Source organism: Pseudoliparis swirei, chromosome 6, assembly GCF_029220125.1.
Source record: "Pseudoliparis swirei isolate HS2019 ecotype Mariana Trench chromosome 6, NWPU_hadal_v1, whole genome shotgun sequence".
Taxonomy (NCBI): Eukaryota; Metazoa; Chordata; class Actinopteri; order Perciformes; family Liparidae; genus Pseudoliparis; species Pseudoliparis swirei.
In genome coordinates, this window is record NC_079393.1 from 22,339,048 (window position 1) to 22,366,291 (window position 27,244).

Genomic DNA, 27,244 nt, shown 5'->3' on the forward strand with positions numbered 1-27,244 from the left:
TGTCTACGTCGGAACCCAAATATAGTCGCCAGGTTCTGTTAACCATCGGCAGGACCAAACTACACGGCACTCTGGACGCTGAACAAGCGGAAACACTCATGAGCACGGATTACTCGCCGCCTACGACCACACCGACCACACGGACTCGACTGCCACTCCTCCCCAGAAAGGAGGCGCGCAAGCGTTGTGAGAGGAAGCAGAAGAGGGTAGGCGCGGAGGTATCCGAGCTAGGCTAGCGGTTAGGCCAACTCGTCCAGCCATACCATCCATTATCATGGCTAATGTGCGATCCTTGGACAATAAAATGGACCACATTAGACTGCTGCAGACGGAGCAGCGAGACGTGAGGAACTGCTGTGTGCTTATCTTCACGGAAACATGGCTAAACGACAACATCCCCGACTCTGCTGTGAGACTGGAGCAGCTAACATGCTACCGAGCGGACAGAGTCCTCGCTGATGGAGGGAAAACTCGCGCGGCGGGGTATGTGTTTACATCCGGGACGCATGGTGCCGGGACGCTGCCGTGGTATGTAAACACTGCTCACCACTGGCGGAGTTTATGATCATAAGGTGCCGTCCTTTTTATCTGCCGAGGGAATTCACGGCGATTCTGCTAGTCGCTGTTTACATCCCCCCGACCTCCAACAACAGTGACAGAAATGCGGCACTCGGTGAACTGTATCAGGCCATCAGCGAACAACAGACGGCTCACCCAGACGGCTTCACCATCTTTGCTGGAGATTTCAACCATGCAAACCTTAAGACTGTCCTTCCCAAACTACACCAGCATGTTGATTTCCCTACAAGAGGAGACAACATTTTGGATCTGGTCTACACAACCCACAAAGGAGCATACAAGGCCTCCCCCCTCCCCCACATAGGTCTCTCTGACCACATCACCGTCATGCTAATGCCAGCATACAGACCCAGAGTGAAAGCCTCCAGACCGGTTCTGAAGCAGGTACGGTGTGGCCAGAGGGGCCTCCTGCGCCTCCAAGACTGCTTTGACTCAACAGACTGGGGAATGTTTAAACAGGCAGCCACATACAACGACCACACAGACATTGGGGAGTACACAGACACTGTTACTTCTTACATTAGCAAGTGCATTGATGATGTGACCCATGTAAAGAGCATCACCACTCGGGCTAACCAGAAGCCGTGGCTGACAGGGGAAGTCCATCGGCTGCTGAGGACCAGAAACAAGGTCTTCAGAGCTGGGGACGAAACGGACCTGAAAACAGCGAGAGCCAACCTGTCCCACGGCATCAGGAAAGCAAAAAATTCCTACACAAAAAAGATAACCCGGCACTTTAAAGACAGCAGAGACACACGCAGCCTGTGGCGGGGCATTCAGACCATCACAGACTATAAACCCACGCCACAGAACTGCGACAGCAACATCTCTCTGCTAAACAACCTCAACAGATTCTTTGCCCGGTTTGAAGCACAGAACAGCACTCGTCCACACAAGACTCCGCCCCCTCCCCATGATCAGGTTCTGTGCATGTCTGCTGCCAGCGTGAAGAGGACTCTCTCGTCCATCAACACCCACAAGGCAACAGGTCCAGACAACATCCCTGGTCGTGTGCTGAAGGACTGCGCAGAGGAGCTTAAGGACGTCTTCACGGATGTCTTTAATACTTCTCTGAGACAAGCTGTTGTTCCATCATGCTTCAAGGTAACCACCATCATACCTGTGCCAAAGAAATCCACTCCGTCCTGCTTCAACGACTATCGTCCAGTGGCACTGACCCCATAATCATGAAGTGCTTTGAACGACTAGTCATGTCGCATATCAAATCCATTCTCCCCCACTCTGGACCCTTTCCAGTTTGCATACCGGGCCAAACGGTCCACGGAGGATGCAATCTGCTCTGCTCTCCACCCAGCCCTCACCCACCTGGACAAAAAGACTCCTATGTAAGAATGCTGTTCATAGACTTTAGCTCAGCATTCAACACAATCATCCCACAACAACTAATCTGCAAACTTGACCAGCTGGGGCTCAACACCTCGCTGTGTAACTGGCTGCTGGACTTCCTGAGTGAGAGGCCACAAGCAGTACGTGTTGGCAACAACACCTCGAGCAGCATCACACTCAGCACAGGGGCCCCTCAGGGCTGTGTGCTCAGTCCCCTGCTCTTCACCTTGGTGACTCACGACTGCAAAACCAGCTACAGCACCAATCACATGGTCAAGTTTGCAGACGACACAACATTGATAGGTCTCATCACCAAGGATGACGAGACCCTCTACAGGAGGGAGGTCAACCTTCTGACCACGTGGTGCGGAGTCAACAACCTCCTGCTCAACAACAGCAAGACCAAAGAGATCGTTGTTGACTTCCGGAAAGGCCACACCCATCACCCACCACTGACCATCAACGGTGCGGACATTGAGCAGGTCAGCAGCACCAAATTCCTGGGGGTGGAAATCAGCGAGGACCTCTCGTGGACATCCAACACTACATCGCTGGCAAAGAAAGCACAGAGGCGCCTCTACTTCCTCCGGAAACTGAGGAAAGCAGGGAGCCCCCCATCCATCATGTGCACCTTCTACCGCGGCACCATCGAGAGCATCCTGACCAACTGCATCACTGTGTGGGGCGGAAGCTGCACAGACCACAGCAGGAAAGCCCTGCAGCGCATAGTGAAGGCAGCTGGAAGGATCATGGGTGCCTCACTCCCCCCCCTCCCATCCCTGCAGGACATATACAACACCCGCCTCACCGCCAGCGACCTCGATTGTGAGTGACCCTGCCACCCCTCACACGGTCTCTTCAGCCTCCTGCCCTCTGGGAGGAGATACGAGCCTCCGGGCTCACACCGCCAGGCTGTCCAACAGCTTCATCCACCAGGCTGTCAGGAAGCTGAACTCTCTCCCCATCCTCCCACTCCGTCCTCTCTCAGACTCACATGTCTGAATGCTGCTAGCACAACTTATGTTGTCTATATGTTTACATGTTTCTTACTATTTTTGCACTTTATGTTGTCTATGCACTTTATGTTGTCTATATGTTCACAAGTTTTTTTACTATTTTTGCACTCTATGTTGTCTATATGTTGCACAATTCACTTTATGTTGGACAGAAGAGAAACGCAATTTCGATCTTCTGTATGTTTGCACATATGGAAAATTGACAAATAAAACTGACTTTGACTTTGACTTTGACCATTCGGTCAAGCTGCTCCCACAACAGCTCAATGGGGTTGAGATCTGGTGACTGTGCTGGCCACTCCATTACAGACAGCATACCAGCTGTCTGCTTCTTCCCTAAATAGTTCTTGCACAATGTGGAGGTGTGCTTTGGGTCATTGTCCTGTTTGAGGAGGAAATTGGCTCCAATCAAGCGCTGCCCACAGGGTATGGCATGGCGTTGCAAAATGGAGTGATAGCCTTCCTTATTTAAAATCCCTTTTACCTGGCACAAATCTCCCACTTTACCAGCACCAAAGCAGCCCCAGACCATCACATTACCTCCACCATGCTTGACAGATGGTGTCAGGCACTCTTCCAGCATCTTTTCACCTGTTCTGCGTCTCACAAATGTTCTTCTGTGTGATCCAAACACCTCAAACTTGGATTCATCTGTCCATAACACCTTTTTCCAATCTTCCTCTGTCCAATGCCTGTGTTCTTTTGCCCATACCAATCTTTTCTTTTTATTGGCCAGTCTCAGATATGGCTTTTCTTTGCCACTCTGCCTAGAAGGCCAGCATCCCGGAGTCGCCTCTTCACTGTCGACGTTGACACTGGCGTTTTGCGGGTACCATTTAAAGAAGCTGCCAGTTGAGGACCTGTGAGGCATCTATTTCTCAAACTAGAGACTCTAATGTACTTGTCTTCTTGCTGAGTTGTGCACCGGGGCCTCCCACTTCTCTTTCTGCTCTGGTTAGAGCCCATTTGTGCTGTTCTCTGAAGGCAGTAGTACACACCGCTGTAGGACATTTTCAGTTTCTTTGCAATTTCTCGCATGGAATAGCCTTCATTTCTAAGAACAAGAATAGACTGGCGAATTTCACATGAAAGTTCTTTTTTTCTGGCCATTTTGAGAGTCTTATCGAACCCACAAATGTGATGCTCCAGATAATCAACTAGCTCAAAGGAAGGCCAGTTTTATAGCTTCTCTCATCAGCAAAACAGTTTTCAGCTGTGCTAACATAATTGCACAAGGGTTTTCAAGGGTTTTCTAATCATCCATTAGTCTTCTAAGGCGATTAGCAAACACAATGTACCATTAGAACACTGGAGTGATAGTTGCTGGAAATGGGCCTCTATACACCTCTGGAGATATTTCATTAGAAACCAGACGTTTCCACCTAGAGTAGTCATTTACCACATTAACAATGTATAGAGTGTATTTCTGATTGATTTAATGTTATCTTCATTGAAAAAAACAATGCTTTTCTTTGAAAAATAAGGACATTTCTAAGTGATCCCAAACTTTTGAACGGTAGTGTATGTATTGTTCCTATGAACAATAAAGTGTCTTCTGAAGCCTGGGAGCTTCACGGTTGTGGTCGGTTTGGGGTTCCTAGCCCTCTTCGTAGTCCATAAAGCGGTTCTATTTCTAGATCTTGTAAGTGTATGCTCCATAATGCTCCTAATATTTTTTTCAACCTTGAATTTTATTTTTCGATGTCTTTTCCAGTCTCTCTATACTCTGTTGTATGAACAATGTGGGATCTCATAAATTCTGGCAGTTTATTCCTCTTGTAAGAGTCTTTTGACGTATCACTGACTGTATAACTGTGTGCTCAGTAAAGCCTCCAGTGGGAACACTGCTTTGTCATTGGCCATTTGAGATTTATTTAGCTCTTACAGCGTGCACGTTTTGGGAAGTTTGAGAGAAAAATTTACAATTGTGAGAGAACCGTGATTCTGACCATTTGTTGTTGTCTATCAGAACAATGGTTCTAGGTCATCCACTAAACAGAGCCAACTACATTTGACCCATCTTGCACAGTGGGACATGCAATAAGCTACACATTCGTCAAACAGTCTTACGGTGCGCTTATTCTGATCTGGCCGTGTCCTTTTTCGGGCCCATTGCGCACGTTTGCCGTGATTCTCGGGTCTCTCCTCTGAATCTGTAATTATGCTGGCTTGATTAGAATATGAAACCATTTCTAAAGGTATGGGATTTTCAGACAGGTGGTTCTGGTCTGTAAGTGTTAGTTTATTAAAGATATTTAGCTTTAGCGTGAGGGAACATTGCAAACCCCAAAAGTCAGTGTGTTGCCACATCAAACCAAGACCGTCTGAGGATTACGGTAAAGCTGAAACTCTCAAGCAACAACACAAGTAAACTGGATTATAAAGTATTCATAAACTGTATATCTGAGACCAGATGGACCTTTTCTAATGAAGAAAGTAATTTACCTCAAGCATTCATAAGCTTGGAATGACCACTCTTATGTACATGTTGTAATTTTGTGGTTTGTAGTGTATACTTGTCAAACTACTACCAGAGAGGAGTGAATCCAAAGTGAAGTGAACTCAGTTCCACATGTGATGGTATAATGGTAGAGGGGTTGAGGGGTTACACCCAGTGCAGGAACACTGCAGCCTCCCACACACTGCCTGACTGCCAGTAATAACAATTGAGCTGACAACAGTTCGGCTTCTCAGTGAAAACACACCCAGCAGCACAACGCCTCCCCCCAGTAACAGGAGAACGCATCATTCAGCAGCACTAACATGTATGTGTAATATATGCGTACACACAAGAGGGGCAGAAGTATGCTAATTAAATTTGAGGTCAGAAAAAGTCCTCCACCTCTTTTCTCTCCCGTTTGTCTCCACCTACCGAACAAGCCCCTCCTCTTTGCCATCATTCCCACTGCTGCTCACTCTTAATTGAATCAGATCTAGTTTAAATCAAAGACAATCATAGCATGTTTAAAGCGTTTCATCATATTAATTACGGACGATAGTTCATGAATAAGAGGAGCAGACAGAAAGATGAGTAAGAGGCAGTGCTGTCAATGTTATGTATGTAAATATTATTCATGTCATTATTTAATAGGCTTGTACAACTTGTTTCTTGAATATTGATTCTGTTTGTATTTACACATGATAGGAACTCTTTTTACGTTCTATGTTGTGCTGGGACGCATTTAGCTGCCACCAGCTCCTCAAGATATGTGCAGCAGTAGAAGTTTTGTACTCTGCTAAAATATTGAAGTTAAAGAAGTTGAATTATCAACAAAGTGTTTGTTTCTCAGATTATTGTTTCCTAAGTGGACCCATTTCCCTCTCGGTTGTGTGCAGCCAGCGAGGTTTAACGTTCACTATGTTAATGTTTCGTCGCGCATATTTACGAGCAAACAGTTTTTGTGTCATGTGAACGCCAACGTATGTTGAAATGTATTCATACAGTTGGACGGTGGATTGATGTGTTGACTGAGGTTTCACGTGAGACAAATAAATCCATCAGTAACCGAAGAACTAAGGTGTCGTGTATTTCCTGGAGGGAGTGATACTGTGAGTGCTTACTGACCTGAAGTGGAGGTTTTTGAAGGTAAAGTGTGTCTCGACGATGCCCGTGGTCTTCACTCGGGTCCTCAGGATGTCCTGCTCCGTGGGCTGGTAGTCTGTGGCACCAATCCGGTCTAGGCTGTCTAGGTAACTGCACAGACACAGAGACACACGCAGATTGTAAGTCAGCAGCAATCTTCTTCTTATTGAGCTACTTTAACAAGACGTGGTAGGTCTGTCACGCTTTGGATTTCTACACATGCTGAAGGGCTGTACACGAGGCTGTAGTGAGCGAGGTTCTGAAATAAAGAGTTTGGATAATTAAGACCTTTTCTTCTTTTTAGCCTTTTCATGCACTAATATGTGTCCAGCTCTTAATTGGATTTGGGGAAGTTTTCATTCCAGCAACACCAGCCAGCCACAGCGTTGCATTTTCCAAATGAATCTGTAAGTCGTCATTCTCAGAGCCTTTGCTCTTCTAATGGTGAATTTTCAAACATTCTTTTTGACAATGACCCAGTGGTATGTTTGGGATGACTATTAAGAGGGATTGGATGAATGATAGAGACACTGACAGACAATGAGAATCCCTCGTCCATCATCCATGTGGATGCTCATATCGTTATAGTTGTTGCTTTGGGGTCTGGCCCTTATCGTGTACACATACAGGAGCTCCAGTAACTAAGGGGGGCAACACTTAGTAAATGGTCAGTTCTGATAGTGGTTGCTTATAATTGTCTTCCTTTGAAGTGTTCCATTACTTCTCCAGTAGCTCTGTGTATCTCATCTTTTAGACTCAGCAGCTCAGAGTTGATACTCATACTGACAGAGTAGGAGTGTGATCACTGAAAAAGGAGGCATTTATTTTGCTGCTATTCACCCTGTGTTCCAGTGCAATGATGTAACACAAATGTAATGGCATGGCTCAGGTGGCTGAACCAGTAAATATTACATAACAAGCAGCATGTGACAAACGCCCACTGGATTATGTATTAATAATGACAGTAAATGTGCAACTCTGACTGCAGTGGGTTCATTTACTGTCACTTAAGGAATCTGGTCACTGTTTACAGTACTTTTAAATTAATTTATGTTTATTAAATGTAAAAACTAAATATTTTTCTTAATAATTCTTTTAATTATAAATGTTAATTACTCTAATGAGAAGATGACATACATATGAAAGCTATGTTACCATGTTAAGTATGTGATCAAGGGAAGTGGGTGGGCGAGATGACTATTCAGTTATGTAATGGAACATCCTTGGAAGTGGACGTTTATTTTTTAATGTAGAAGTATTCATTAAATAATCCTTCAGAGAACAGCTCAGAGATTCATCTCATAGAACATGAAGGGTATAGCTCCCTGGCTGAGGGGTGATCACTCCCTACCGTATCACTCCACCCTTCCATCTGGCATCGAATAAGGGAGACTAGGGTGAAGACGGAGCCGTGGCTTCAATTATTCTTTTATTGTGGTTAATCTCTGCTATGTTCTTGTAATTCCATGCTCTTTGCCTATGCTGAAATAAAGCTGTGTAACATCCACCGTGAAAGGTATCAATCTTAAGCTTCACTTCTACAACACGGTGCAGAGTGAGGTCTGAGCAATACCAATTACCTTCAGACATCACTGCTATTCTTAGCCAACAGAGGAGGGTCGGAGGAGAGTCAAACCGATAGAGAGAAGAGTAGGAGATATGTGGAGAAAATAAACTCACATCATGCCTCCATTTTGTGTAATGTATGCAAAGCGGCTGATAAACGGCTGAAGTCAAAAAGCTGTCTAGGCTAACTTCTGCTAACGGTTAGGTAAGCGAGCCAACTTCAGCATCATGTGCCAGGCAGAAATAGTCGAGCATAACACACCAGGTGCATCACACTCCTGTGACCAATCCTGTTTAACAATGAGGTTCGGACCGCCCCAGCTCATTTGAATATAAGGACACGTAAATGTCACAAATAAATAAATGAAGAAATACGTGTGGACACATAAATAAATGAAGAAATACAGAAATGTAGAAATACATTTATTTAATGATGTCCTGTTGAGTTATAACTTATATTTATTCCTGTATTTATTTATACATGTATTCTTGTATTTATTTATACATTTATCTAAGCATTTATTTATTTATTCCTGTATTTATTTATTTATTTAAACATTTATTTAAGCATTTATTTATTTATTCATGCATTTATTTATTTATACTTAATTCATTTTAAGGAGGGATGGGTATCGTTTGGGTTTTTCCCGATACCGGTGCTAAACCGGTACTTTTAAAACGATACCGGTGCCTAAACGGTGCCTGAACCGATACTTTTTTTTTTAAACGCACAATGAGGACATTAAAAACCTCTTTGGCCATATTCCCTGTAAAAGCCGTTATCATGGAGCACTGAAAAACAACGGATATCGGACTGTTAACAAACACAATATATGTTCTCCGTTATATGATGTGTGTATATATATATATATATATATATATATTGTCATGTGCAGACCTTATCGCTTACGTGTCAAACTCATGGCCCGCGGGCCAAATGTGGCCCGCCACGTCATTTTATGTGGCCCGCGACGGCATGAAAAAAATATGATGCCTTTTCTTAAAAAAGGGAGGAAAAAAATCTTGTGCTTTTATTTTGAAGGTAATTTTTTTTGCAGAGGACTGCGGTCTGTTCACTCTCCTTGATGCTGCGTTCACGCCAGAGGAGCGGCGAATCCTTGCGTTGCTTTACTAAATGTACTCACGTGAGTTCACTCGCCGGACTATTCGTCACATTTTCTTCACTCGCGCTAGAAGCGCCGGAGAGGGGGCGTGGCTTATCGTGGCATATAACAGTTCGTTACCACCGTCCACCACGGAAGAAATACACACTCTTTGTTCTGTTGAGAAAGTCCCACACATGTCGGACCATCAAGCCCTCGAGTCTGGGTTAATAATATAAATATTACATATTATATTATCCGTAGCCGCACGCAGCTTCTCCAGGAGCTGCGTCTGGATGACGGCCGCTTCCAGACGATCGATATCCTCCGTAGGTTCTGATTCAACGGGATGACGTCAGTGACGTCACGCGGAGCATTTCAACAGTCTCACCTACTTTTACCGCCCGAGTTTTAAAAATCAGCCCGAATGAGGCGCATTTTTCGCGTCCTGTCCCGGCGGACATCCAGATGCTCGTGCGTGCGTGTGTGACCACATTGACTTTGTATTAACAAACATCCCCAGTTCCCCTATTATGAATTCCTCCATCAGGTCTATGCTCGCTACCACAGAACAGAAGGGCTGTTGTAGCCTGCTGGAAATCACTTCTAGTTATAGGCTGTGTCTACTACCGGACACTTGAGCACTTCGAGCACTGACTTTCAGTGCTTAGGGCGCCACACTGACAAAACCAGCAGAATTCAGTGCACTGAAAGTACCCGGATGGTGCACTGCAAACGGGCAAAAAATGCAGTGTAAAACGATGGACACTACTGGCCCTAAACGGGCGCCATCTTGGCTACGTAGCGGAAGAGGAGGAGCCCTTTCGCCAGCTTTTCATTTCATTTCTAAAACAATGGCGGACGAGATGCTACGGTAGCACAAGCGGTAGACCACGGAGGCTCCTGCCGCGATTGTGGAGGTATCGCAGTTTCCACATGGGGTGGAGAAAGGGGTAAACAAGGGACACAAAGAGGGCAAGAAGTGCATTCATTTTGTCACTTTAAGTTTTGCGGGTATCGCAAGCAGATTTGCGTCCGTTACTTCCGCCAAGTGGTTAACGTAAGTGTTCCATTTGATACAGACTCATCAGCCACGCAGTGCACTACAGATGTCAGTGCACTGTATTGCAGTGTACTTCGTAAAGTGTCCGGTAGTAGACACAGCCATAGACTCTGGTTCGGTGTTCCGTGACGTCACTAGCGACGTCACGGAACCAGAACACAGACATACGTCAGACAATGGAATGGAATTCTCAGGCCAGGTTACTGATGCTAAAACGCGATTAGCATCCGCTAGCTAAACGGCGCTAGCCTTAATTAACCGTCTTTTCTTTAACTACTACACACTTAATAACTATCAAAATATAGCACCGCCAAAGCGAGCGAACATAACATTAATATATATATATATATATATATGGCGCTTGTGTACGCTTCTCATCTGTAAACACCAAGACAGACCCGCATTAATAGCTGTCTGTCTGTGATATGCTGGTCTAATTTGTTGTAACAAGAATTACGGCGCCAGTCATGGCAAAACTCGCGACTGCCCCCTGCTGGCGAACACGAGTATCGCCCTGCAGCTGCTTCAGGTGAAAGCAGGCGAGTTTTAAGTTAACACAAAGCGTTTAAAATGATAATAACAAGAAAATAAGGATGATGGGGGCAAGATACCAACACAACACAATATAAATTCTGACCAGATTTGCCCTTAAAATGTCCAGGGTGCCACATATGTAAATATGTACTTATGTATGTGCATATATTTATGAATTTATATTTATAGGGTTAATCCTGTCACTGTTTTGATGGGCAAAGAGAACAACCAATCAGAGGTACTGAAGATGACACGTGACAAATAAAGTTTTGATTCTGATAGCGAGAGGTCCACTGAAACAAAGTGACGCCCCACGGTCTTTATTCCTCCGTCATTATATTCCCGGTAACACCGGGTATACAGCCGGGACCGCTGGACAACAACACATCTGCTGACAGACAGTCACGCTCGTAGCTCGTGCTAGCTACGAGCTAGCTTAAGCATGGTTATAATGGCTAATTTATTATTTATTGGGCTACTTTTATGTATGCAAGACTTGCAGTCAACGTTCCGGTACTAATCTGAGTTCAGGCTGCTCGTCATAATCGGTCTCCACGTGTTCAGGGGGACCGGTGACGGTCTCCCCGTCGCGTCCAGCCTGACGCTGGTGTGCTCGACACGGGCTCACGCCGTCACACACGGCGCAGCCTCCGCTGTCAAAGTTAAATATGAGAGGCTCGTAACCTGCTGACAGGGCGGAGTCACCAGAGAAGTTCACAACAATAGTTTTTTTCAATTTTAATCGGCTCAGGCACCGGAAGGAAGCACCGGAATGTGCGTTGCCTTTCGGTCCGGGTAATACCGGTTGTATTGGAACCGGTGCTACATTGGCACCGGTTTCCGGTATCCAACCCTAATTTTAAGTCCTCCATAGTTGACAACTAAATCAGCAAGTGTATACAATATATGATTTTCAACATATTTACATATCAAAAAAGCATTTCAAGGCAGAATATGAATACTTTGAAACATACCATAGAAACAGATCTATGTGTCATGTTTTCGGTTTAACTATCAGCCCATAGGAGTTCGGCTGCACTGTCCTCCTTCATAGCTGTTGCTAAGTAACTGGTTTTTAGATGATCAAACGTCTCCCCTACTGTGATGTTCCGACACATATTTACAACCAGCACTTGTCACTTCCACAGAAGCTGCAGCGACATGACGCAACATGGCACAACCTGGCTACACAACATAAGAGGGGGCTGAGGATAAAGGCCCGTCATTATTTAGCCCAGAGAAGAAGATAAACCAGGAAATGCCACACTGGCAGTGTACCGACACGTCACTGCTTAAATCAACACTGATCAGATCACGACATGTAGTTTGTATCATTTGTTTAAAGAAGCAAGCGGACCATTAAACATTACGTTACCCCGTGTTTTCAACCAAAAAATACAATGAACAGAAATGGTAAAATCACAGGACCCAAAAGGCACCAGGATATAATACTGTGTTAAATATCAATGAGGCTGAAGTAGATTTACAGGATGATGTCAAATAATCAAATGCAGGAATCAATATCTGGAGTAAAGAAAGGAGAAGGATGACACTATGTCTGACATTTCCCAAAACAAGTGTACTCAGACTAAACTATTAGTAGGCACGATGCACTCTTAACGACTATTTAGACTGCAGTGTTTCAGTGTAATTAGCCACATATGGTCCACTGTCCATTTAACTACTTTATCTGGCATCTTAAAGTGATAGTGTGGATGTTTTGAAATGGGGCTGTAGGACGAAAGCTAATTTAGATGAATTGTTTCCTGACCGATGGCCGACTCTCATTAACCGATCAGTGACCGCTAACCGACCGGATTAGGGCCACTGCCCTGCGTTCACATCCATTGATGCCGTGGTTGAAGTTCTTCACAAGCCCCCAGCTGCAACGACAGGCGACTGAGTCACTTGGCGTGGACACATGCAGACACTTTAAGAGTTAGTCTCTGGCGCAATTAGTTGATGTTGTCAGCTGTGTGTTAGGGTCTCAGTCAGTGCGTTGCAAGCCCATTAGCGAGTATGTGGTTGAGTGTGTGTGTGTGTGTGTGAGAGTATGTACAGTACCAGTAATGTACAGTGGATAGCTGTGAATGTAGCAGTGCAGTGCTACCACTGTGTCTCAAAGGCAGGTTATGTACATCATACACAGAGTGCGTAGGCATTGTAATAAATAGGTCAGGACATGCAGGGAATCTTCACAGAGAAAGAGGAGGCTTCAGGCTGTACATGCTCCTCTCAGAATAGAGACAAACGCACGTTAGTGTACATGCATGTGTGATTACACACACACAAAAACAAAGGTCAGCCCACCTAAAGTGAGCCAGAGTGGTTGCTAACTTCAGGTCTAACCTCCTTCACTTTGATCAACAGACATGGGAACTTGGCCTGTGAACCTGAGGAGTTTATTTACTGACAAACAAACCGCACACACCGAACTTTAACTTCACTTTCATACGCATCATCAACTTTCTCTGAACAATGTCCACATTATCTTAACTTAGCATTTCCATTCTTCTGCTTTTAGGGATTTTCAAGAGAGAAGCGTGCGCACACACACGCACAAACACACACACACACAGTTAAACAGAATGTGGTCTGATCATGTGATATCTGTCCTATCAGTTTATTGGCTGGTGGGCCTGTTCTGCTCCACAGGCTGCAACATAATAGGAAGTGTGCATCAATCTTGAATGTGACATTTAACGCAGGCGCACACACGGACACACACACACAGCAGAAGTTGTTTGAGGTCATTGACCACATGTAAATGTTGACAGGAATATGTTTGCACTTTCAAGATGTCCAAGTGCTGCGTCTCTCTCTCTCTTTTCAGTCTCCTTTAGTCTTATTTGTCTTGCAGCTTGTATCATTGCATCAGTTTGATGGGGTTTCTTTGTCCAGACTTCCTTTTTAATTTCCTAATCGCCTTCTCTTATCTCTGCCCTATCTCTTTCCATCTTTTCTCATGTTCTCCTCTCGCTTCTGTTTTCCTTATCTTCGACTATTTATTTTGTCTTTTTGTTGCCTCTGTCCATGTATTTCAACCGGTACATTCTCATCCAAATGGTGCATTTCAAAGTGTGCTTTCTTCCCAATTCAGCCAGTTATAATATAAAGGTAACTGTTAGGTCTAACTGCCTTTAAATTCAAAGAAAGACATATGAATTGAACTAACATAGTTTGAAAGTATTTCCAGATGAGCCAACATGATGCTTTTCCCCATGAAATACACAGTTGACATAGTATCTTGGTTTGGTGCAGCTAAGATTGCCGTTTAATATGAATGCATGCCAGTGCATCAACTAAAGACAAATACAAGCTACATTCACTACATCCTATCAGAGTAATATATGTATACTGTATGTGCTGCACACAGCAACAAATATCACTCTATCTAAATGTATCTCAATGTCGCTGTGTAATTTCACTGCATGTATGGTGCACAATTAAACAAGGGCTACGTGCACAAACGTGGCACTTGAAGGAAATTACCCCCTCCTTTCGCCTTTGCTTTCTCTCTCTCTCTCTCTCTCCACCCACACATAGGCACTCAGGCATAAATCAGGCCCTGTGCTTGTAATGGTGATTGACTGTGTGTCGTAATAGCTAGTGTACAATCACATTTAGAAGATTGTAAATACATAAGGTGTGTTTGAGTGTGTGTGCTAGAGAGCATTTTTATTTTATTTTTCCATCTTTTATGGTGGGTGGATGGATAAACTTGCTTCTGTGCTGACTCAGTGATATGATACTGCTTGTGATGCTGGGCGACACCACCAGAGATCAATATCGCAGAGAAGGAAACAGCAACTTAATACCAGCAATTTCACAAAATTCTCCGCCCGTGCAGGGGACCACCTATCAAGTCTGCGTGAATAACATTTGACATTTTCACTGATTAAGAACACTTTTTAGTATTTGTTCGCTAAAACTGGTGAACAAACTAGAATACGCTCCATTTCACATGCCAACATAACCACACAGAGACAGATGTGTACATACTACTGCGCTGAATCGTTGAGCTGGTACTCGCGGGCGCGGCTGAAACACTCCTGGAGGCCTGAGTCGGACCACAGGCGCATCATGGCGCCGAGTAGCTCGGCGGAGTAAGGCTCCGTGTCCTCCATACGAGTGACCACGTCACACACCATCTTAGCATCCGCCTGGAGGAGACAGAGGGGAGAAGCAGGAGGTGAGCATTCAAGGAGGCCTGAGGAGGAGCATCTGAACTCCGAAGGCGCTGTAATCACATCAACCACTCAAAATGACATTAGTATAATTATTGTCAACAAACTGCAGAGAGACCGTCACTGTACAATACATTTTAAACAGTGTACCACTTGGTAAACAGAGATTATTTGTTCACTAGAGGATCATCAATATTGTCTGTTACTCGGATGTAGTACTCGGACCAGTAGTCTCTGCCTTCTGGGGCAGAGACTACTGGTCTGCACCGAGACCCTCCAAGCAAAGAGGCAGAGCACTCGCATCCCAGGAGCTCACATAAAACCAAAAGCTGTTCAGTTCATACGATCATAAAAGTCCTTCCAATTTGGTGCCCAAGTAACTTCCTACATTAATTGTTTGGTATAAGCAAAGCATAAACCAAATGGCTCCTATTGCGACATTTAATGTTAGAGACGAGGATGCGATTACATGAAATTGTACAATAATGAATTCCACCAAAGATTACACAATCCTGTTTTATTGCATTTGAGAGTTTATCACGATTGTTTTTTAACATTATATTACTTTTGTTTAATCTGTATAAGACATATTTGTCTGTGTTATTGGAGAATGTTGCTCGCCACTAAGCTACGAGTAAACCAGCTGCAGAAATCTTCTTAAGATTGAGCTTCCATCACCAGCATCTTGACTGAATCCAGCAGTTGATCCTCGCCTCAGTTTTCCCTTTACTCTTTGCTGTTATTCATTTATTTTCCACTTACTTTCTACTTCCTTCATATCACACTGTGGCTCGGATCTTCTGGATTTTTAATTCATATGCTGATACAGCTACAGCTGCACAGTTAAGTCCTATATATACAGTATAATAATCTTCTTGACCGATATCCACATGCATACAGACATCTTTAAGTAAATGGACATCTTGTGCGTATTCTGAAGGGATTTATGTGCAAGTTAAATTCTATCAAAAAGACATTAGTGATCGGGTATGCTCTATGTATATGAAATGAAAACCATGGGAGTATACCATTTTCAATAGATCACCAAGTGTCAAAGTTTCTGTCAAATTTAACTATAACTATAACATTGTTGAGTTTTCTGGCAAATACAGTCTATTTCAGTCCAAAATGCATAACTGCTCTGCATTACGAAATGTCCATTCATTATTGTGGTCAGAATATCTTGAATGTCTTATTCTATTTAAAAGATTTATCTAGGAGATACCATACTATTTACTGTTTGATATTTTTGTATCTCAATGGGATTCACCTGGTTAAATAAAGGTTTAATAATAAAAAATAGTTTCAATCTACAGGTACATTGAAAATGTGACATTTCTAATACTGTGGCCTTGGACATTGAAGTGAAATTAACAATCAAACAGACTACATATATATATATATAACAATACAGCATTATGTCCTTAAGAATGAAAATACTTTTTCCAATGAGCCAGTATTGGATGGGGATGAGTGTTGTTATTCCTTTAGTGTAATGTTATCCAACCATTATAATTAGATTGCACAGCACCAACTAATACTGGATACATTAACTGAGATCATTAACTGCATCTCAAGTTTCTTATCAGACAGTTAACAAATGACTGGCACATGGAGGAATGCTGAGCCCTGACATCTGGCTACACCCAAACCCCAGAAATATTGGAGGCTAGATTGTAGTCGGATCGAAAGCCAACAGAGATTGATACAATTTCACCCAGATCTTTTCCTTCATTGTGGGGCGTTTGCTCCTTCTTGTCTATCGAATCAAACCAAGTCATTCCTGACCTCATCCATTCCCTCTGCCGGCCATTAGCCTTCCTTCCTTCCATCATCACCATCTCTGTCATAGTCTTTCTATCTGAGCTCTATCTACACATCACAGTGTCTTTTATTGTTTTTCATCAATTTGTCCTTCCATATGCGCCTATGACCATGTTGTTTTGTTCTTTTTCATTTGTCCTCCCATTTCCTCTCTCTTTCTCTCCTTTCCCCCTGTGTTTAATCTCTTTTATTCTTCCAACCATCAGCCCTCACTCTCTCATTCTTGCCTGTCGTACCATCCTTTGGTCAGCCTCTTATGCTTCTTCCCTCTCCTCTTTTTGTTTTCTCTTACCCCTACATCTCCCTCCCTGCAATTTCTCTCCTCTCGCTCTCCATCAGCAATCTCTTTTCCTTTCATGCATCCTGCCCCCCTCTCCCTCTTCCTCTCTGCTCCTCCCTCTCACGTTTATGTCAAAGAAAAGCATGAATTTGACTATAGTCTGTTGTCTTAAACCGTTTTTAAATATGGCACCAAGGTGTGTGTGACACATTTTTTCTATATGTTTTTTTCTTCTAGATTTGCTTGCACTGATAGATCTTTCGATTTTTTACACTCATAATTTTTCATTCTGGACTGAAACGGTCACATACGCAAAAAGATGCACAGGTGTATTGTGTAACCATCCACGGTCCTTTGCATCAGGTTTATGCTGTTCATAAAATGCCTACCAGCCTTACTCATAATAATAATAATAATAATATACGACTCCCGACAGCGGGGTTAAGGGGACCTAAACATTTATTATTGCAGGTTTACATTTTAAAAGTGTTGTATCGTCTTAGCGAGGTCAAATCAAAGCAGAAATAAGTACAGGCATACGCACATACATGACGGCACTTTTAAAACATCTACAGAGAAGACTACACTTCAAAGGCAATCTGAGGCCTCCTGTCTCGTCACAGTGACCTTTAACATCTGAACTGTGTTGGTTACGGATACACTCCCACTCTCACACACTCACCCCCTCCCCCCTCTCCTCCCACACACACACTGGGTGCTTACTTTTCTCTCAATGTCTGTAATGAAATTAATTAATTTGGACTGAATTTGTGTTTGAATTAGCATTCAGTGAAAGAAAAAGTATTGCATTTGAACAGAAATACTTTACTTACTGCTGCATCGGTCGCAGTTTTCCTTTAAATTTATGAGGATAGCCTTGATGAATGTATCAGTGTGTATGTGTGTGTGTTTAATTACAGACAGCTTGTCTGTAAAGGCTTTATATCCTCGCTTGGACAGTGAATAGGCAATTAGCAGTGCCGCCACCATCATCATCATCATGATCATCATCCTCATCATCCCTCCCACATCCTCTGCATCTGTTCCTTTCTCTCTATCCTTACCTCTATCCCTCCATTCAAGAGCCAATTAGAGCTTACTGTCGGACCTCTCATATCATATATCTCTGTTATTGTCTACCACCCATTTATCTGCCTCAACCAAACACACATTCAACCATTCATCCATGTATATGTGTGTGTATGTGCCATGTAATGCAAAGACTGAAGTGACCACAAGCCACCTGTAATAAGAGAGAATAAATGTACCTCTGCAAGAATTTAAACAGTTACCAGCAGCAGCGTGAGGTGACGCGTGAAGGTGTAGAGATGTGAACATGTTTTCCATTTGGTTGGATAATAAAATATATGAAAACACTGTGGGACAATAATTCATGAATGTTTTTCTCACCCGTAACCTTGCATTGACAATGTTAAAAATGTACTCTTTAAACTTATTAAAAGGTACTTTCATTTTTGTGTTGATTTTGGCGCTCCCTGTTGACGCAAGCACCAGAGACCCTGAAGGAAACATCACATTTTACTGCAGCAGGCGTCAAACAGTCTGCTCCGTTCAGTCCTGGTTCTCCTGCAGTGCCTCCCTCCCCAGCATGGCGGGCCTCCAGCATGATGGTGTCGGTGTCCGCTCCCAGCGGGGACCAGCGAAGCTCTGCATGGCCGGTGGAGGAGATGTTGCTGCTAGGTGTGGCGGGTCGAAGGCCCCACTGGGGGGGTCCGGGCTAAAGGGGTTTCTGGTGAACCTGCATGATTTCATCAGATTTTGTGTGGAATCCGGCCCGATGACACCAATAACATTAAATACTTGTATAGGTCATATCAGGGCATTAGTATTACATTGAGACTGTTTCACAAACAGTTGAAAGTTCCTCACAGCAACTTTAATGTGAGAAAAGAATAATCATTTTAGGTTCCATGTTCTGTCATCTAATATTTCGTGAGCTATATGTCACTTTCGACACCATTGCCTTTGACTGAGAGCTGTACACTTGGAAAGTCAGTCATGCCCCCTCTTTCCTTCTTTCCCCACAGACCACATCCACATCCTATTTTTATAATCTGCTATAGTAATTTCACAAGATTGGCACACTCAGCACCGTGCAAGATGAGAGGAAACCTTCAGCTGAGGCTTTAAGTACTGTAGGTTTTCTCATATGGCTTAATGCATTCATACTGTACACAGTTGCATTTGTTTGGTTCAAGTCCTCAGATTTTTAAGCTGCTTTATTTCCCCACAAATTAATTCAGTCCACTGCACAGTCAGCCAGGGGATCATGCAACATGATCTGTTTCACAATCACAATCATCATGTATAAAATGTTAAAATGTACTTTGAACTCAATGGGAAATTGTGATACTACTTGTGATACTACTTCTGACAGGTTATCCCTCTTAGTTGTATCGTGTTTGCATGGTAACATTTGCTAATTAGCACTAAACTAAAGTACAGCTCTGGGTGTTGGGAATGTAATTATTTTTCTGGGTATTTGCAAACTGAAATGTTGATGATGGCGCTAGAAGAAAAAAGGGGATCACCAAAGCTCTTACAATTCATCTGGAAGGGAAACATGAATGTCTGCAATATCTAACAACTACTGAATGGATTAATCAGCTCATTTTCTTCAGTTTGGACTAAATTGAAGACCATCAGAAGCATCCCTAGATGCTGCCAGCTACTTGCCGGTACTCTCTGGTGTGCAAACTATATAAGTGAGTCAATGTAAACATGCAAACATATCTCTGGCCTTTCTATACCGACATTTGTTTATTTGTCAGCCGACAGATCTTCCAATACTGATTCATCTGCGCTGCTCAGTTGAGAGAAGGCTGGTTTTATTGAAGTAAAAAGTATAGTTCAGTTACTTGGCAACATAAATAAATCCACTCTTTCACCGCTTCACCACAGAAACAACTATTTAACAGTTGAGATCAGACCTTCATCCTCCTCCATCTCTTCTCTAATCAAGGAGGAGGAAACAGACGGTGCTGAAACAAGATTTAAGAGGACAACATGTCTTAGAAATGGGATTAATAAAATGGTCTGCAGTCTTCTTCTGCTCAAGCTCTGTTCTGCACGCAAACCGCCTCTTAACGCCAGCGCAGGGCAATTATTACAATCATTTGATACTTTCTTCTCATTTACTGCAGATTGATATGCGGATCAAAATAAAATTTTTAACGCGACTGGGAAATATTCGAAAGAAACGTCAATGCTGATGTCATTTGAAGAGTGGGTCGCCCACAACATCGTGTAAGATGTGATTTAACATCTGCAGTCATCACACAGCAGCAGGAAGGACGAGTGAGGTCCATCTTCAGTCTGATTTAAGAGAGGACAGTGTGTCATTTTACACACCGTGGCGGGACTTCATTCTTGATGTATGTATCTCCGGACACACTGACAGAATCTCAAAGTAAATAACATTTTGCATTTTGTAAAAGTCGGACTGTACAGATTTAACTTGAGGTGAATTAATCTAAAAGTAACACGACTGTCCTCCATCTTATCTGTCCTGATGTTTTTAGCCACAAGTAAAAATATGTTTTATTTCTGTCATGTCAAGAGGATTATTACAGTGACTTTCATGTTTTGCTAACCATAATAAAAGCCTGCAGTTGAGGCTTATGCACTTTGAAACATATAACTCAGACAGCATTGGCCCTGAGTTCACACTCACACCTCACCAAAATCCTGATTACTTGACCAGAGTCGATACGTTCATTATCCATTAAAACATTCAGATGAAACACCAGGATTCAGGACGGGACGAGAGGAGCTCGTGTGATTGGTTATTCAACCTCTCTTCTACGTGGCGACAGCCTGCACCTAATCTCTGCCACCGCATGTAGTCACCAAAATTGAGAAATTAGCTTCCAAGCTCATTTGTGTTGGCGCCCAACTTGCAAATTGCCTTTCTCAAATTCTCACAGCTCTTTGGTCTCTCATGGAAACACCATGTAACAAACTATGTTGTGTCAGATAAACACAAAAGCAGCTGGATGTGATTCATTCGCTCTCTGACTCTGAGGTCAGGACTGTCTTTGAATAACGAGCTGCAGCAGTGACAATATCCGCGAGCCACATCTTAACCCAGGTCTGCTGTTTGTCCCGTAGAGACATGATGACACCCAGAACAAGCTCTCACACATTCAACTGAAGCTGTCTCCATCCACCATCCTCTGTGTGGCGCCAATCCCGCTTTAAGGGATTCGATCTGATGTAAATGTGTTTCAGCCTGGGATTAAGCTCTGTTCCAGCTTCCTAATGTCCACTCTGCTAGCACCCATATAGCCTGATATGGAGTGTGTGTGTGTGTGTGTGTGTGTGAGTGTACATTTGGGAGTGTGGGTATGAATGAGGGGCAGAGAGAAGAAACTGAGCCTGTTTTCAGTTGTGTGTGTGAGTTCAGAGTGTGTTCCAGTTTCAAGTCCTGGGCAGTGGGCCACAGACACACTCAAAAGCCACAGTCCAGGCCAAGGATACTGTCTAAACACACATATTGGAAGGCACAGGGTCAGTATGTGTGTGCTTAAGCTTGTGTGATAGTGATGGACTGATGAGACAAGCACAGTGAAAATGAGTGGTGCAACGAATCCTAAATCTCACAGTTCGGATCGTATCAAGGATCAGTGTCACAGATCGGATCAGCACAAACAACTTGAATAAAAAAAGGGGAGAAAATACAAGGGATCCCAAATCACGTTGTCGTTATCGGCAAAACTAATTGGCAATCATTGATGATCCACATTAGCCGATACAGATCCGTTTGTTGTTTGATTATAGTCGCCGGTCTACAACGCAGAATGCAAGGCAAACTGTACAGGCGGCGTGAGAACATTGGGGACACAGACATGGTCTCCTGGGTGAAGGTCCTGGACTAGAGGCAGTCCTGCACGTCCACAAGTGGCGCTTGAGGGGTACGTGGAGTGTCATAGTTTAGGTGAGAACCCTCTGGATTAGACGTGAAGTCACCAGGCGGCATATTTTCACAGTGAACTCAAAAGCCAGACTGAGTTGAATTCACACACAGACACAGATAGAGTCTGTTGCTAGCTAGCTCGGTGCGTTGTCGAGCTAGACCAAGAAATGGACTCGGCCAAAGAGGTCACCAAAATCATAACTGACACATTTTGATGGGATAAGACATACAAATAATGAACTGAGAAACAATACATTTCAGAACCACACACCTGTTAGGCTGATGCACCGTCATGTACTCTGACCCTGCCTTGTGTGATATGGGTCAGTTCGTATATTCTAATAACCATTCAATAATACGAATGAAAATGTGTCCTGATCATCCAGTGGCAAGATGTTATAGGCAATGTAAGTGTCACATTTATAAACGTATAAAGGAAGACAAGGATGAACGAAACAGACAATGTGATAACGCATAAGAAAACATGGACTGTGTGTGTGTGTGTGTGTGTGTGTGTGTGTGTGTGTGTGTGTGTGTGTTTGTTGACGTCACAGTGAGCATCAGCCATCAGATATCTTGGAGGAAAAAAAATATGGCTGGCATTCTCCGTCAACAATCTGTTCTCGCTCGGCTTTCTCAATCTCCTCTTCTCAAATCTCCTCTTCTCTCTCTTTCTCTCTTTCCCCTCTCTTACAGTCGGGTTATGACGTCACAGTAACACACACTCATGCAGTGACTCACTTTACATACACTCGAATATTGTTAAACATATATGTTTTTATGTCTTTTGTCTTCCTCCACTTAGTCTTTTCATCTCTTTTCTCTTCTCTCTCTCCTCCTCTGTCGTCGGCTGGCACGACCCCACCCTCTCACTCAGTCTCTCTTTTTCGCTCTCTCACTCCTCTGCATTATGTGACTCTCAGCGGCAGTTGCCATGGTGACCATCCTCATTTCTCAGGAATGCAATCCCCCCCCCCCCTCTCTCTCCACATCCCCATCCATTCTGCGGCACCCTCCTACTCATCAGCATCATCCGTCTCTTCCCTTCATCTATCCCTCCATCCCTCCATCCCTTGTTCTACGCATCTCCGCGATAAAGATGGCGGATGGACTGTCGATGCATCTCACGAGCTTATTGCACACGCTGCCTTGACTCCTCCTCCCTCCCTTTCTCTCCCACTCCCTTCCTCCCTTTTGCGGTTGCTAAATAATGGAAGTGATGATGAAATATTAAATTGTTGTTCAGCCCTCCTGCAGACTGCCCCAAATGGAGCCCGAGCACAGAGTCCATGCTTTGCTTCTGTTGCCATCCTCCACAGGTCATCCTGCAACAACACCCACGGCAGCACACACACACACACACACACACAGAACACAACAACACACACATACACACCCACACACACAGAGGAAGAAGGTGACGGATATGGGGCATGTACAGTGCGTGCTGTTGCATGAGTGGATCGTTAAAACACACTTAGTCAATAGCAGCCAGAGAGCATAGTTAAAAAAATCAATCCGACTGTCCCCACCTCAACCCAGAGAGACACCGATGGAGGAGGAGGAGGAGGAGGAGGAGGAGGAGGAGGCTTTCCATGTTCTCATAAGCATACACGAGTGTTACGAAACATTACATGCAAAACCTTTGTTTCAAGGCTTTGTATTTATGAGGCTACTGTCCGTCTCCACCGTGTGTGGAGAACAATGTAGCAGCATCACACGGTGGGCATGCAATGAGCTTCACGAGCATGTGTTCAGGACATTTGAGCTCTGATCTCTGTTTTGAAATATCTCGATTTCGGAGGATTTGTCTTGGCTGGGGGTGTTTGTCTTTTTACTTTACATCAAATAGCGGTTTTGAAGGGAATCTGAGCCGGCCAGTTTTTACTCATTATTTGCTGATTATCAATTCTGTGGCCAGCTAAGAAGTAGGGGTCTATATCGGGCTGTACCAACATGCTAACAGTGTTGTTTAAAATAGAGCTGAACATGACACAGTAAAGTCCAGAAAACAACACGTTGTTCTTATAGCTTCATACTACAAGTTATCACCTCCGACATGAACACATTTCCTCCAAACCTGATTTCAGAATCTAATGTCACATATTTAATATTCTACTACCATCAAATGAGCATGTAATCACATTCAGCCTAACGTCTAGTTAATATTTAAAGGAAATATGTCAGGTTTAATTGCATCCCTCCTAACACAAAGACAAGTGGGAAAACTATGTTGCTATGGAGATATTCTGGTCTGGTGTGTCACACCTGCACATAAGCACGACGACACAAGTGTGATTCAAATATTAACTGTGAATATTAACATAAAACATCACACACTGTAATTACTGGAAGACAGTTAATGGGTCACGAATGGGAAATTAATTTGTCTGTGGATATTAAGGCCAATAGATGGCATGAAAAGGAACCAGCTCTTACCTCCCGGGCTCTTCATATTACAGATCTCTCTGCTAGGATTATCTGTTAACTCCCTTTCATGTAATCTCCGGGCCACATAGTTCTTCCCCATTTCTGCAGTTCTTCTGTGCCCTTTTCTTTTTTGTGAGTGAGAGACTGCGGTTGCTTATTTTCTTGTGTAGCATCACACATGATATGATTAATGGATTGTTTGTTGGCGTAGTATCTATCCTTTAACTCCTATGAAGTTCAGTGTTGTGTTCGTAATGGCTCTGGGATGTATTGATCACAGAGAGAAAGTCTTCGTTGTTGCACACAGCAGGAGGTGATCCACCGTTTCCCATGTTTTAAGTAAGTAAAATGGGGTAGAAAATAGTATTTTTGATTTCCTGGCAGGAATCAATACGACCTGAGATTCCCTCTATATCCGTGTCTGTTTTCAAAGTATATTCCCCTCCCTCCGTCAACAGTCACCCAGTGTGTCCTGAGCTCTCTCTCCTCTCACTTTGTCTCTTGTTTAGTATCAGTCTCTCGTTCCTCTCTGTCACTCACTGCCTCTTTCCTATCACACTTCATCTATACTTAGAACAGTGAGCTGTCACCTCTCCACTTTCCAAACACACCTCGTCCTCAGAGTCTACTTTTAAAACATATCCACACACACACACACACACACACACCTCAACCTACAGTAAATTAAACCGGAAGGTGAGACAGCCAATCGACTCCAATCCAATCGAACCCAGAACATGACTGTACATGCTCTAGAAAAGATCTAGACCTTGCACATTCCTGCTGAGCATTGCCACTTTCATTTCACTGCACACCCTGTGTGTGTATGTGACAAATAAAACATCTTGAATCTTGAATCTTGAATCCTCAGACTTCTTTCTGCCCAAATCAGCCGTTACATAAAGCAAAGATAAACAAGTGAAGAGGAGCTACAATATCTAGGATAACAAGTAGTTCCTGTGTTTGGGTGTTGGCTCTCTGGCAGCTTAGCAGGCTAATTATACACATCATAGATGTGTGTATTGCTGCCTGTGTGTGTGTGTGTGTGTCTGTGCCCTGCTGTCATCAATGCCAACCATTGCTGGTGTGGATCCTTGGAGCCAGTTGCTTACTAGCTCTTGATATTTAAGAATTAAGGATATATTAAGTATATTTAACAGGGATGGGAGTGGCTGATCTATGAGGATTTATCTTGATGTTTTATTCCTTACTGGCTTTAACAAGGTCAGTTAGACTGGCCACCAGTTAGATATAGGCATCCTGGTTGCTTTCAGTTTCCCAGTCAATTATCATTGTATGCACTCATAATGGCTGGAGGTTAAGAATGCCCTCAAGGCACTTTTCGGTGGTGTTGTTCTAAGCATGATCAACTTGATAGGAGACCAGGAACAATCCATGCCATACTGGAAAAGGGCCATATCTCCCAGCAGGCCTGGCGCAGCTTGGGGATCATGCAGTATAAAGACGCTGCTCAGAAAGATTACGCTGCGCTACTTTGCATCTGCCGCTAGAAGTTTGCTAGAAGTGGAAGGAATAAATTGATAAATATTCTAAAATAGGTGGTCTTACTTTTAGGTCATTGTCAATAAATGACAGGGGTCTATCGTTGAGGTTTTTCAGCTGGCGAATGTATTAATTGAATTACTTGTTATTTCTATTTGTTGCACGGCCTAACAATTTAACTTTTAGCCACACATCTACCATCAAATAACACAAAAATAGAGCTCAATAGGTAACTATTTAAACCATGTGATGGTTTGTTTATTTCTGCGTCATATATGATAGTAAACTGATTAGCAGTGGATTCTGGGGTAATGGTTAAATAAAACAGGGAATATGAAGATGTCATGACATTTATGTGACACAAAACAACGTGTACGTTGCAGTCCAAGATCCCCCAAAATAATCTCATGGACAGGTGATGAACACCAGGGAGTCATGAGACCATCTGTGATGCTGGGAAAAGAGCAGCAATTTAATTGTTGTTTAAAAAAAAAAATTTAAGGTGAACAATGTTCCAAATTAAAACATATTAACAAACTCTAAAAGCTGAGAAGGTTGTTACACAATGTTTCATTTATTCATTGCGGTCTGGAAAGGCTCAATTTGTTGTTTCTTTCTAGCATTTTTGAGCTGTTGCTCCTGAGTTTTCATACATTCATCCATACATTCAAAGTAGAAGTATCAAATGTGACTACATGCAGCGGTAGTAGCATTGTGCAGTTGAATGCAGAGCCTGTGTTTGCTGAGCGAGAGAGTGAGACAGAAGGAGAGGGGGATGGGATGGAGAGATGCGGAGGAGAGATGCAGAAGAGGAGGGTAAATGTATGAAAATGAGAGGGGAGATAATTTATTGGGGGCCCCATTCCAACCAATAGCGTGTGAATAGACAAGTCCAAAACACAGCATCCAATCACGTGAAAGATAGAGGGTCAGGTGACCCATGGCTGCATGTTCCACGGAGGTGGCCGGTTAGCCTGGTTGCTACGGTAACTGGTCGGTATCCTAGAGACTGGTAAAAGGGCATATAGAAAACCGAATGGTAAGACACCCAGAGAAGAGAGAGAGCAATGGAAAAGACAAAAACCTCGGCGATATCCACCCTGCAGGATTTACACGAACACACACACACTTCTACATGACATGTACCAGTGTGTGTATGTGTGTGCGTGTGTGCATTTGGGATGCTGTGGACATTAGAGATAGGAGCTGTTGAATTAGATTATCTTATTTTCACAGCTACAAACACACACATGTTAACACACAAGACAAAGACAGTGCTACTAGTTAGGCCTG

The 27,244-nt window shown here is 43.4% G+C and overlaps 1 protein-coding gene and 1 long non-coding RNA gene across 4 annotated transcripts in view; one reads left to right on the plus strand and one right to left on the minus strand.

The window, feature by feature from the left end:
* Positions 1-1,739, plus strand: part of LOC130195805 (uncharacterized) — a 139,422-nt gene extending 137,683 nt beyond the window's left edge. The window contains exon 3 of the long non-coding RNA XR_008832128.1: positions 1,524-1,739. This is a non-coding gene — a long non-coding RNA (uncharacterized LOC130195805). The remainder of the gene's footprint in view (positions 1-1,523) is intronic.
* Positions 1-27,244, minus strand: part of gnao1a (guanine nucleotide binding protein (G protein), alpha activating activity polypeptide O, a) — an 88,233-nt gene that overhangs the window by 18,769 nt on the left and 42,220 nt on the right. For all 3 annotated transcript variants that reach the window (XM_056417500.1, XM_056417502.1, XM_056417501.1), the window contains exons 4-5: positions 14,794-14,954; positions 6,508-6,636 (exon numbers count right to left, since the gene is read on the minus strand). In XM_056417500.1, coding sequence (XP_056273475.1) covers positions 6,508-6,636; positions 14,794-14,954 — 290 coding nt within the window. The remainder of the gene's footprint in view (positions 1-6,507; positions 6,637-14,793; positions 14,955-27,244) is intronic.